At 47.6% G+C, this 12,459-nt stretch overlaps 1 protein-coding gene and 1 long non-coding RNA gene across 2 annotated transcripts in view; one reads left to right on the top strand and one right to left on the bottom strand.

Moving 5' to 3' along the window:
• Positions 1 to 8,521, bottom strand: part of utp20 (UTP20 small subunit processome component) — a 195,376-nt gene extending 186,855 nt beyond the window's left edge. The window contains exon 1 of the mRNA XM_059978567.1: positions 8,394 to 8,521. Coding sequence (XP_059834550.1) covers positions 8,394 to 8,450 — 57 coding nt within the window. The 5' untranslated portion in view covers positions 8,451 to 8,521. The remainder of the gene's footprint in view (positions 1 to 8,393) is intronic.
• Positions 8,522 to 8,616: 95 nt separating this feature from the next.
• Positions 8,617 to 12,459, top strand: part of LOC132398726 (uncharacterized) — a 38,100-nt gene continuing 34,257 nt past the window's right edge. The window contains exon 1 of the long non-coding RNA XR_009513775.1: positions 8,617 to 8,939. This is a non-coding gene — a long non-coding RNA (uncharacterized LOC132398726). The remainder of the gene's footprint in view (positions 8,940 to 12,459) is intronic.

Here is a 12,459-nt window from a genome sequence, read left to right as displayed (position 1 = left end):
ATCGTCCAGGACGCACCCCTTCTCGGTGCATCGTCCAGGACGCGCCCCTTCTCGGTGCATCGTCCAGGACGCGCCCCTTCTCACTGCATCGTCCAGGACGCGCCACTTCTCGGTGCATCGTCCAGGACGCGTCCCTTCTCAGTTCATCGTCCAGGACGCGTCCCTTCTCAGTGCATCGTCCAGGACGCGTCCCTTCTCGGTTCATCGTCCAGGACGCGTCCCTTCTCGGTGCATCGTCCAGGACGCGTCCCTTCTCGGTGCATCGTCCAGGACGCGCCCCTTCTCGGTGCATCGTCCAGGACGCGTCCCTTCTCGGTGCATCGTCCAGGACGCGTCCCTTCTCGGTTCATCGTCCAGGACGCGCCCCTTCTCGGTGCATCGTCCAGGACGCGCCCCTTCTCGGTGCATCGTCCAGGACGCGCCCCTTCTCGGTGCATCGTCCAGGACGCGTCCCTTCTCGGTGCATCGTCCAGGACGCGTCCCTTCTCGGTTCATCGTCCAGGACGCGCCCCTTCTCAGCGCATCGTCCAGGACGCGTCCCTTCTCAGTTCATCGTCCAGGACGCGTCCCTTCTCAGTTCATCGTCCAGGACGCGCCCCTTCTCGGTGCATCGTCCAGGACGCGCCCCTTCTCGGTGCATCGTCCAGGACGCGCCCCTTCTCGGTGCATCGTCCAGGACGCGTCCCTTCTCGGTGCATCGTCCAGGACGCGCCCCTTCTCGGTGCATCGTCCAGGACGCGCCCCTTCTCGGTGCATCGTCCAGGACGCGCCCCTTCTCAGTGCATCTTCTCAGTGCATCGTCCAGGACGCGCCCCTTCTCGGTGCATCGTCCAGGACGCGCCCCTTCTCGGTGCATCGTCCAGGACGCGCCCCTTCTCACTGCATCGTCCAGGACGCGCCCCTTCTCAGTGCATCGTCCAGGACGCGCCCCTTCTCACTGCATCGTCCAGGACGCGCCCCTTCTCACTGCATCGTCCAGGACGCGCCCCTTCTCGGTGCATCGTCCAGGACGCGCCCCTTCTCGGTGCATCGTCCAGGACGCGCCCCTTCTCGGTGCATCGTCCACGACGCGTCCCTTCTCGGTGCATCGTCCAGGACGCGCCCCTTCTCGGTGCATCGTCCAGGACGCGCCCCTTCTCGGTGCATCGTCCAGGACGCGTCCCTTCTCGGTGCATCGTCCAGGACGCGCCCCTTCTCGGTGCATCGTCCAGGACGCGTCCCTTCTCGGTGCATCGTCCAGGACGCGCCCCTTCTCGGTGCATCGTCCAGGACGCGCCCCTTCTCAGTGCATCTTCTCAGTGCATCGTCCAGGACGCGCCCCTTCTCGGTGCATCGTCCAGGACGCGCCCCTTCTCAGCGCATCGTCCAGGACGCGCCCCTTCTCAGTGCATCGTCCAGGACGCGCCCCTTCTCAGTGCATCTTCTCAGTGCATCGTCCAGGACGCGTCCCTTCTCGGTGCATCGTCCAGGACGCGTCCCTTCTCGGTGCATCTTCCAGGACGCGTCCCTTCTCACTGCATCGTCCAGGACGCGTCCCTTCTCAGTTCATCGTCCAGGACGCGTCCCTTCTCAGTTCATCGTCCAGGACGCGCCCCTTCTCACTGCATCGTCCAGGACGCGTCCCTTCTCAGTGCATTGTCCAGGACGTGCCCCTTCTCGGTGCATCGTCCAGGACGCGCCCCTTCTCAGTTCATCGTCCAGGACGCGCCCCTTCTCGGTGCATCGTCCAGGACGCGCCCCTTCTCAGTGCATCGTCCAGGACGCGCCCCTTCTCGGTGCTTCGTCCAGGACGCGCCCCTTCTCGGTGCTTCTATCAGCGAGGACAAACAGGATCCTGAAGACTCACACTCAATGTTTCAAGCACAGATTCTTCGCCTCTGCCATCAAATTTCTGAATACACAATAAACCCATGAACACCGCATCACTATACTTCCTCTCTCTTTTTGCATTACTTAATTAAATTTTCTGTTTTAGAGTCACATAGTCACAGAAAAGTACAGCACACAAAAGAAGGCCCTTCTGCAGCAAATGATTTAAACTGTCAACATCCACTGACCTGCACCAGGACCATACCCCTACCATCCACGTACCTGTCCAAACTTCTCTTAAACGTTGAAATCGAGCTTGCACTGGCAGCCCATTCCACCCTCAGTGAAGAAGTTTCCCCTCATTCTTCTCCTTAAATCTTTCCCTCTTAACCCACAGCCTCTGGTTGTAGTCTCACCCAACATCAATAGAAAAAGCCCACTTCCATTTACCCTATCTATAACCCTCATAATTTTGAATACCTCTATCAAATCTCCTCGCAATCTTCTACATTTTAAATAATAGTCTTAACCTATTCAATATTTCCTTAATACTCAGATCCTCCAGACCCAGCAACATCCTTATAAATTTTCTCTGTACTCTTTCAACCTTGCTTACATCCTTCATGCAGCTGGGTGACCAAAACTGCACACAATACTCCAAATTAAGCAGCACCAAGGTCTTATACAACTTCAGCATAACATCCCATCTGCTGTACTCAATACATTGATTTAATAAAGGCCAACATGTCAAAAACTTTCTTTATAGCCCTATGTACGTGTGACACCACTTTCAACGAATTATGGACCTGTGTTCTCAGAATCCTTTGTTCTACCACATTCCTCAGAACCCTACCATTCACTGGGTAAGACCTGCCCTGGTTGGTCCTACCACAGTGCAAAACCTCACACTTGTCTACATTAAATTCTCCATGGGCTATTTTGGTCTATCTTGATGTCATCCACAAATTTCCTGATCCAGTTAACCACATTATCATGGCAACCATTAATATAGATGACAAACAATGCTGAACAGGCCTCCAGTCAGACAGGCAACCATCTGCTACCACTCTCTGGCTTCTCCCACAAAGCCAATGTCTAATCCAATTTACTACCTCATCTTGAATGCCAAGCAACTTACCCTTCTTGACCAAGCTCCCAAGCCAGACCTTATCCAATGCCTTCCTAAAGTCCATGTAGACAACATCCACTGTCTTGCCTTCATCACCATTTCTGGTAACTTCCTCGAATAGTGAGACATGGCCTACCATGCAAGAAGCCATGTTGACTGTCCTTAATCGGTCCATGAAGATCCAAATACTCATCTATCTGGTCCCTTAGATTACATTCCAATAATCCCACTACTGATGTCAGACTCACTTGGTCTATAATTTCCTGGCTTATATTTCGAGCTTTTCTTAAACAACAGAACAAGAGTGGCTATCCTCTAATCTTCTGGTACCTCTCCAGTCGCTGAGGAACATAAAACATAGGAATCTACAGCATATTACAGGCCCTTTGGTCCACAATGTTGTGCTGACCATGTAACCTACTCTAGAAACTGCCTAGAATTACCCTACCGCATAGCCCTCTTTTTTTTAAACAACATGTACCCATTTAAGAGTCTCTTAAAAGACCCTGTTGCATCTGCCTCTACCACCGTCACTGGCAGTACATTCCATGCACCCGCCATTCTCTGTGTGAAAAACTTACCCCTGATATCCTACCTGTCCCTCCTTCCAAGTATCTTAAAACTATGCCCTCTTGTATTAGCCATCTCAGGCCTGAGAAAAAAACCTCTGACTATCCACACAATCAATGCCTCTCATCATCTTATACACCTCTATCAGGTCACCTCTCATCCTCCATCGCTCCAAGGAGAAAAAGCCAAGTTCACACAACTTATTCTCATAAAGCATGCTCCCCAATCCAGGCAACATCAGTGTAAATCTCCTCTGCACTCTCTCTATAGTATCCACATCCTTCTTGTAGTGAGTGATGATTTATATATCTCTGTTTGGGCCCTGGCAATTTCTGCACTTGCTTCCTGTAGGGTCTGAGGGAACAATTTGTCAGCTTTAATTTGCCTCAAGACAGCTAACACCTGAAGCCGCCACTGCTTTATATCACTTCTATAGAATCTGTGTCCTTCTCCTTGATTAAATACAGATGCAACATATCTGTTTAAGATCTCCCCCATCTCATTTGGCTCCACGCATATTTTACCATTCTGGTTTTCCAGAGACCAAATTTGTAAATTTGTCCTTTGCAATCCTTTTGCTCTCAACCTAACTGTAGAATCTGTCAGGATTCTCCTTTACCTTGTCTGCCAGGGCAACGTTCTGCCTTCTTTTAGCCCTCCTGATTTCTTTCTCGAGTGTCCTCTTGCATTTTTATACATACTCCATATGCACCTACTTTGTTCCTATTTGCCTGTCCCACTATGCACTTCCTTTTTCTTATCCATGGCCTCAATACCTCTTCAAAACCAAGGTTTCCCAAACGTGTTATCTTTACCTTTTAATCCTTTTATTCTGACAGGAACATATACGCTTTGTACTCTCAAAATTTCACATGTGAAGGCCTCCCACTTATCAAGTACACCTTTGCCAGAAAACAGCCTGTCCAAATCAATTTTCAGATCTTTTCAGATACCATCAAAATTGGCCTTTCTCCAATTTAGAATCCAAACCCGCAGACCAGACCTATTTTTTTCCATATTTACTTTGAAACTAATAGCCTACTGATCACCAAATGCAAAGTGTCCCGCTACACAAACTTCTGTCACTGCGTTGTCTCATTCCCTAATAGAAGATCCAACATTGCAATATTTTATTGGAACTTCTATGTACAGATTAAGGAAACTTTCCTGAACAGATCTAACGAACTCTGTGACATCTAGTCCATTTATTGTATGGGAGTTTCAGTCAACATGTGGGAAGTTAAAATCAATTACTGTAGTAATCTTATGTTTCATGCAGTGGTCTGCAATCTCTGCAAATTTATTCCTCTAAATCCCTCAGTAATATAGCCCCCATTAACGTTGACACTTCTTTCTTATGTCTCAGTTCCACACACAACACCTCACCAGATGAGTTCTCCAGTCTGCCCTGACTGAACACTGCCGCAACGTTTTCCCTGACTAGTATTGCCGCCCTTCCTCCTTTAATCCCTCCCTCAGGTTTAAAACAACAGAAACCCAGAATATTGAGCAACCAGTCTTGCCCCTCCTGCAACCAAGTTTCAGTAGTAGCTACAATATCATAAGTTCAAAGTAAATTTTATTATCAGAGTACATATATATAACCCCAGGATTCATTTTCCTGCAGGCATACTCAGTAAATCTATAAAATAGTAACCATAACAGGATCAATGAAAGATCAACCAGAGTGCAGAAGACAACAAATTGTGCAAATGCAAATATAAATAAATAGCAATAAATAATGAAATTATGAAATAACAAGATAATGAGATCATTGTGAGAGCAACTGAATGGATGGGCAAGTGAGTGTAGTTATCCCCTTCTGTTCAAGATCCTCATGGATGAGGGGTAGTAACCGTTCTTGAAGCTGGTGGTGCGAGTCCTGATCCTCTTGCGCCTTGCCCGGGTGGTGAGGATCTCCGATGGTGGATGCAGCTTTCCTATGACTGCATTTCAAGTCAATGTACTCAATATTTGAGAGGACTTCACCTGTGATGTACTGGGTCAAATCCACTGTTGTTTGTAGAATTTTCCATTCAAAGGCATTAGTGTTCCCATACCAGACCATGATGCAGCCAGTCAATACACTCTCAATAAGATATCTATAGAAGTTTGTCAAAATTTTTAATGACATGCCAAACCTTTGCAGACTCCTAAGGAAGTAGAGGTGGTGCAATTTTCTTTCAATTCCTTTTTTTCAACTTTCTTTGCAATCGAATTTAGAATTTATTTAAATCTTACATCCATCCCACAACGTGAAGAACTAAAGATCTTTGCATTATGACTCCATCACAGCGTACAGACATGTGAATTTAAAAGTCTAATGGCTTGTAGAGAGAAGCTGTTCCGTAGCCTGTTGGTCCTGGCTTTAATGCTGTAGCACTGTTTGCCAGACAAAAGCAGCTGAAACAGTTTGGGGTGACTGGTGTCCCCGATGATGTTCCAGGCCTTCTTTACACACCTGCTGCTGTAAATGCCCTCAGTGGAGGGAAGCTTACATCCACAGATGCGCAGGGCTGTCCGTACCACTCTCGCAGTGCCCAGAGAACTAGGATGGTGCAGCTTCCATACCAGACAGTGATACAGCCAGTCAGGATGCTCTCAATAGTGCCCCTGTAGAAGGTCTTGAGGATCTGGGGGCCTGTGCCGAACTTCTTCAGCCGCCTGAGGTGGAAGAGACGATGTTGTGCTTTTTTTGCCCCAAAGCCAATGTGTACAATCCAGGTGAGATCATTGGTGATGCGTATACTGGGGAACGTGAAACTATTCACCCTCTCAACCGCAGACTCATTGATGTTGATTGGGCTGACCCTGTCTCCATCCCTCCTGTATTCCACAATCAGCTCTTTGTTTTTTGGACATTGAGGGAGAGGTTGTTTCCTGGCACCACTGGGTCAGGGTGTCACCCTCTCCTCTGTATGCTCACTCATCACTGCTAGAAATAAGGCCAAAGTTGTGTCATCTGCAAATTTGATCAGCAGATTGGAGCTGTTTGTGGCAGTACAGTCATGGGTGTAAAGGGAATAGAGAAGGGGACTCAGAACACAACCCTTGGGGACACCTGTGTTGAGGATCACAGGTGAGGGAGCTCACCCTTGCCACCTGTCGGCAATCTGATAGGAAGTCTATCAATAGACAATAGACAATAGGTGCAGAAGTAGACCATTCGGCCCTTCGAACCTGCACCGCCATTTTGAGATCATGGCTGATCAACTACTATCAATACCCGGTTCCTGCCTTGTCCCCATATCCCTTGATTCCCCTATCCATAAGATACCTATCTAGCTCCTTCTTGAAAGCATCCAGAGAATTGGCCTCCACTACCTTCCGAGGCAGTGCATTCCAGACCCCCACAACTCTCTGGGAGAAGTAGTTTTTCCTAAACTCTGTCCTAAATGACCTACCCCTTATTCTCAAACCATGCCCTCTGGTATTGGACTCTCCCAGCATCTGGAACATATTTCCTGCCTCTATATTGTCTAATCCCTTAATAATCATATGTTTCAATGAGATCCCCTCTCAATCTCCTTAATTCCAGCGTGTACAAGCCCAGTCTCTCTAACCTTTCTGCGTAAGACAGTCCGGACATCCCAGGAATTAACCTCGTGAATCTATGCTGCACTTCCTCTACAGCCAGGATGTCCTTCCTTAACCCTGGAGACCAAAACTGTACACAATACTCCAAGTGTGGTCTCACCAGGGCTCTGTACAAATGCAAGAGGATTTCCTTGCTCTTGTACTCAATTCCCTTTGTAATAAAGGCCAACATTCCATCAGCCTTCTTCACTGCCTGCTGCACTTGTTCATTCACCTTCAGTGACTGATGAATAAGGACTCCTAGATCTCTTTGTATTTCTCCCTTACCCAACTCTACACCGTTCAGATAATAATCTGCCTTCCTGTTCTTACTCCCAAAGTGGATAACTTCACACTTATTCACATTAAACACCATCTGCCAAGTATCTGCCCACTCACCCAGCCTATCCAAGTCACCCTGAATTCTCCTAACATCCTCATCCTGCGCACGGACTGTTTGAACTGCTTCTGTCTGGTAGGCGCTTCAGATCCCTCCTGACTAAGACTAAAAGGCACTGGAGAAGTTTCTTCCCTACTGCGGTCACTTTGCTGAACAGTTAACTGCCGGTTAACTGTCGGCTAACTATTACTTGGATTGCACTACTTGTATGTATAATCTATATTTTCATTTATATTTATCATTATTATTGTTATGAGCAGAGAGACAACATCTGCCGGAAGTAAATTCAAATTGTAAATTTCACTTACACGCTGGGTCTAGGACAAGTCCCCTGAAATAGTAACAATTAAAGTTGCTTACCCTGTCCACCTCTGATCCTCTGATGACTACTGGTTCATGGAAGTCAGGTTTCCCTCTCCTGAAGTCTACAATCAGTTATTTGGTCTTGCTGACACTGAGTGACAGGTTGCTGTTGTGGTACTACTCCGCTAAATTCCATTTGTTGATCCACGCCCTGAGCTCATCTACCTTTCCTACAAAAATTCTTGCATTGAAATATACACAGCTCAGGACACTAGTCGCACCATGCTTAACCATTTGATTCCTAACTTTTTCCGAGGACACACCAACGTCTACCTCCACAAACTCTCCACTAAGTGTTCTGACACTCTGGCTCCTATCTCCCCGCCACTACAGATTAAACCCCACCGCGCAGCATTAACAACTGTTCCCGTTAGGATATTAGACTCCTCCAGTTCAGATAAAAACCATCCCTTCTGTATAGGTCCCACCTTACCTGCAAGGGCAAAAAAATCACAACACCGTCTCATCCAAAAATCGCATGCCCAGATCTGGTGAGGATACCCAGAACCTCACCTAACCTCGCCACAGCACCCTCCCCGCACTCACCCGGAACGTGTTGGCGGCCCGGTGCCGGCCAGGACCCGATCCCACTCTATCCTCCATGTCTCAGACCTCTCACGCCGTCACAGCCTGGGCGCCGCCATCTTCCCGCAGCAACACGTGGTACAGCCGGCGACGTCAGGTGGGCGGTACTAACGTCGCCGCCAACGCAAAGCTCAGATCTCCAATCAGAAAGAACGCACGCCGTACGTCACACGCCAGACAACGTCACTGGACGGAACGGCATCGATGGGGAGAAGCGCTGTCGACGTTTCGGGCCGAGACCTTCGTCAGGACTCCGACACGGGCGGCATGAGAGCAGGTTTCTCCCGGGGCGACGGAGGGTGAGAGGCATTGATCGTGTGGGTAGTCAGAGGCTTTTTTCTGGGTCGGGAATCCGGACGAAGGGTCTCGGCCCGAAACGTCGACAGCGCTTCTCCCTGTGGATGCTGCCTGGCCTGATGTGTTCCACCAGCATTTTGTGTGTGTTGTTTGAATTTCCAGCATCTGCAGATTTCCTCGTGGTCACTGGACGGAGCCTGACTTGATCGAGTAAGAGTTCGGCAAGTATTGGGGAATGGGAATTACTGTACTGGTACAGTATAGGGTACAAAACATAGAAATCTGCAGCCCTTCGGCCCACAACCTGCTCCAGAAACTGCCCAGAATTTCTATGTACCTATCTGAAAGGCTCTTAGAAGACCTAATTGTATCCGCCGCCTGCAGTTCATTCCACCCACTCACCACTTTCTATGAAAAACTTACCCCTGGCAGCTCCTCGGAACCAATTTCCATGCACCTTAAACCTGTGCCCTCTCATGCTAGCCATTTCAGCCCCAGGAAAAAGCCTCTGACACTCCACACAATCAATGCCTCTCATCATCTTATACACCTCTATCAGGTCACCTCTCATCCTCCGTCACTCCAAGGAGAAAAGGCTGAGTACACTCAACCTCATAAGGCATGCTCCCTAATCCAGGCAACATCCTTGTAAATCTCCTCTGCACCCTTTGGCTTCCACATCCTTCCTGTAGTGAGGCGACCAGAACTGAGCACAGTACTCCAAGTAAGGTTTCACTAAAGTCTTATATAGCTGTAACATTACCTCACGGCTCTTGAACTCAATCGCATGGTTGATGAAGGCCAACACACCATACACCTTCTTAACAACACTGTCAACCTGCGCAGCAGCTTTGAGTGTCCAATGTTCACAGACCCCAAGATCTCACTGATACTCCACACTGCCAAGAGTCTTAACATTAATACTATATTCTGTCTTCAAATTGGATCTACCAAATTGAACCACTTCACACTTATCTGGGTTGAACTCCATCTGCCACTTCTCAGCCCAGTTTTGCATCCTATCAATGTCCTGCTGTAAACTCTGACAGCCCTCCACACTATCCACAACAGCCCTAACCTTTGTGTCATTAGCAAGCTTACTCACCTTTCTACTTCTTCATCCAGGTCATTTATAAATGAAGGGACTCAGAACAGATCCCTGCAGAACAACACTGGTCACCGACCTCCGTGCAGAGAGCGAATCATCTATAGCTTCCCCCTGGCTTCTGTGGGCAAGCCAGTTATAGATCCACAAAGCAAGGTCTCCTTGGATCCCATGCCTCCTTACTTTCTGAATGAGCCTTGTATGGAGAACCTTATCAAATGCCTTACTGAAATCCATATACACCATATCCACTGCTCTACCTTCATCAATATGTTTTGTTAAATCCTCAAAGAATTTAATCAGGCTCGTATGGCATGCACTGCCCTTGACAAAATCACGCTGACTATTTCCAATCAGGTTATGTCTCTCCAAATGCTCATAAATCCTGCCTTTCAGGATCTTCTCCAACAACTTGGCCATTACTGAAGTAAGACTCACTGCTCTATAATTTCCTGGGTTATTTCCCTTTCATGAAAAAAGGAACAACATTTGCAATCCTCCAGTATTTCTCTCATCTCTATTGATAATGCAAAGATCATCACCAGAGGCTCAGCAATCTCCTCCCTCACTTCCCTTAGAAGCCTAGGGTATATTTCATCTGGTCCTGGTGACTTATCTAACTTAATGCTTTTCAAAAGCTCCAGCACATCCTCTTTCTTAATGTCTTTATGCTCAAGTGTTACAGTCTGCTGTAAGTCATCCCCACAATTATCAAGGTCCTTTTCCTTGGTGTATTCTGAAACGAAGTATTCATTAAGTACCCCAGCTATCTCCTCCAACTCCTTGCACACATTTCCACATTCACACCTGATATGTCCTATCCTCACACAGCTCATCCTCTTGCTCTTCACATACTTGTAGAATACCATGGGGCTTTCTCAAAATCCCTTTTAGCTCTCTTAATTTCATTTTTAAGCTCCTGGGCAAAACTGTAATTTTCTAGAACCTTTCAAAAGCTTTTCTTTTAACTAGATTTTCCACATTTTTTCTACACCATAGATCCCTTACCCTACCATCCTTTTCCTGTCTCAATGGTACATTACCTATGCAGAACACCATGCAAATATTCCCTGAAAATTTGCCACATTTCTGCCATGCATTTCCTTGAGAACATCTGCTCCCAATTTCCTGCCTGATAGCTTCAAATTTCCCCTTACTCCAATTAAACGCTTTCCTAACTTGTCTGTTTCTATCCCTCTCCGATACTATGGTAAAGGAGGTAGAGTTGTGATCACAACCTCTGAAATGCTCTCCCACTGAAAGATCTGACATCTGACCAGGTTCATTTCCCAATACCAGATCAAGAACAGCCTCTCCTCTTGTAGGCTTATCTACATATTATATCAGGAAACCTTCCTGAATACACCTAACAAATTCCACCCCACCTAAACCCCTTGCGCTAAGGAGATGCCAGTCAATATTAGGAAAGTTAAAATCTCCCATCACAACAAACCTATTATTGCACCTTTCCAGAATCTGCCTCCCTACCTACCCCTCAATATCCCTGTTACTGATGGGGGTTCTATAAAAAACACCCAGTGGAGTTATTGATATCCACCCACACTTACTCAATAAGACAATCCCTCCATGACTTACTCCTTTTCTGCAACTGTGACACTATTCCTAATTAGCAATGCCTCACCTCCACCTCTTTTGTCTCCCTCTCTGTCCTTTTTGAAACATCTAAAGCCTGGCACACTCAGCAGCCATTCCTGCCCCTGAGACATCTATGTCTCTAATGGCCACAACATCACAGTTCCACGTATTGATCCACACTCTAAGTTCATCTGCCTTGTTTATGATACTCCTTGCATTAAAATAGACACATCTCAAACCATCAGACACAGTGCATCTTTGCTCTAACATCTGCCTATCCTTTCTCACAAACTCCCTGCAAGCTGTCTTTACTTGTGTGCCAATTGCCCCATCCTCTGCCTCTTCACTTCGGTTCTCACCCCCCTACAAATTTAATTTAAACCCTCCCCTATAGCATTAGCAAACCTCCCCACCAGGATTCAAGTGCAACCTGTGCTTTTGTACAGGTCACCCCTTCCTCAGAAAAGGTTCCAGGAATCTGAATCCCTGCCCCCTGCTCCAATCCTTCAGCCATGCATTTATCTGCCACCTCATTCTATTCCTGTACTTACTGTCGTGTGGCAATCCCGAGATTACTGCCCTTGAAGTCCTGCTTCTCAACTTCCTTCCTGTATTCTGTTTTCAGGACCTCCTCCCTTTTTCTACCCATGTCGTTGGTACCAGTATGTACCACGACCACTGGCTGCTCACCCTCCCGTTTTAGGATATTGGGAAGGCAATCAGAAACTTCATGAACCCTAGCACCCGGGAGGCAAACTTTTTTGCATCCACAGAATCTCCTGTCTGATCTCCTAACTATATAGAGTCACCTATCACTGCTGCCATCCTCTTCAGTTCCCTACCCTTCTGAGCCACAGGGCCAAAATCAGGCCAAAGGCACAGCCACTGTTGCTTCCCCCAGGTAGGTTCCCCCCAAAAGCACTCAAAATGGAGTACTTATTGTTAAGGGGAACAGCCACAGGGGTGCCCTCCACCATCTGCGGCTCTCCCTTCCCTCTCTTGACAGTCACCCACTTATCTGTCTCCTGT

Source organism: Hypanus sabinus, chromosome 8 (genome assembly GCF_030144855.1).
Source record: "Hypanus sabinus isolate sHypSab1 chromosome 8, sHypSab1.hap1, whole genome shotgun sequence".
NCBI lineage: Eukaryota > Metazoa > Chordata > Chondrichthyes > Myliobatiformes > Dasyatidae > Hypanus > Hypanus sabinus.
Note: the sequence above shows the minus strand (reverse complement) of the source record. Positions and strands in the feature narration are given on the sequence as shown.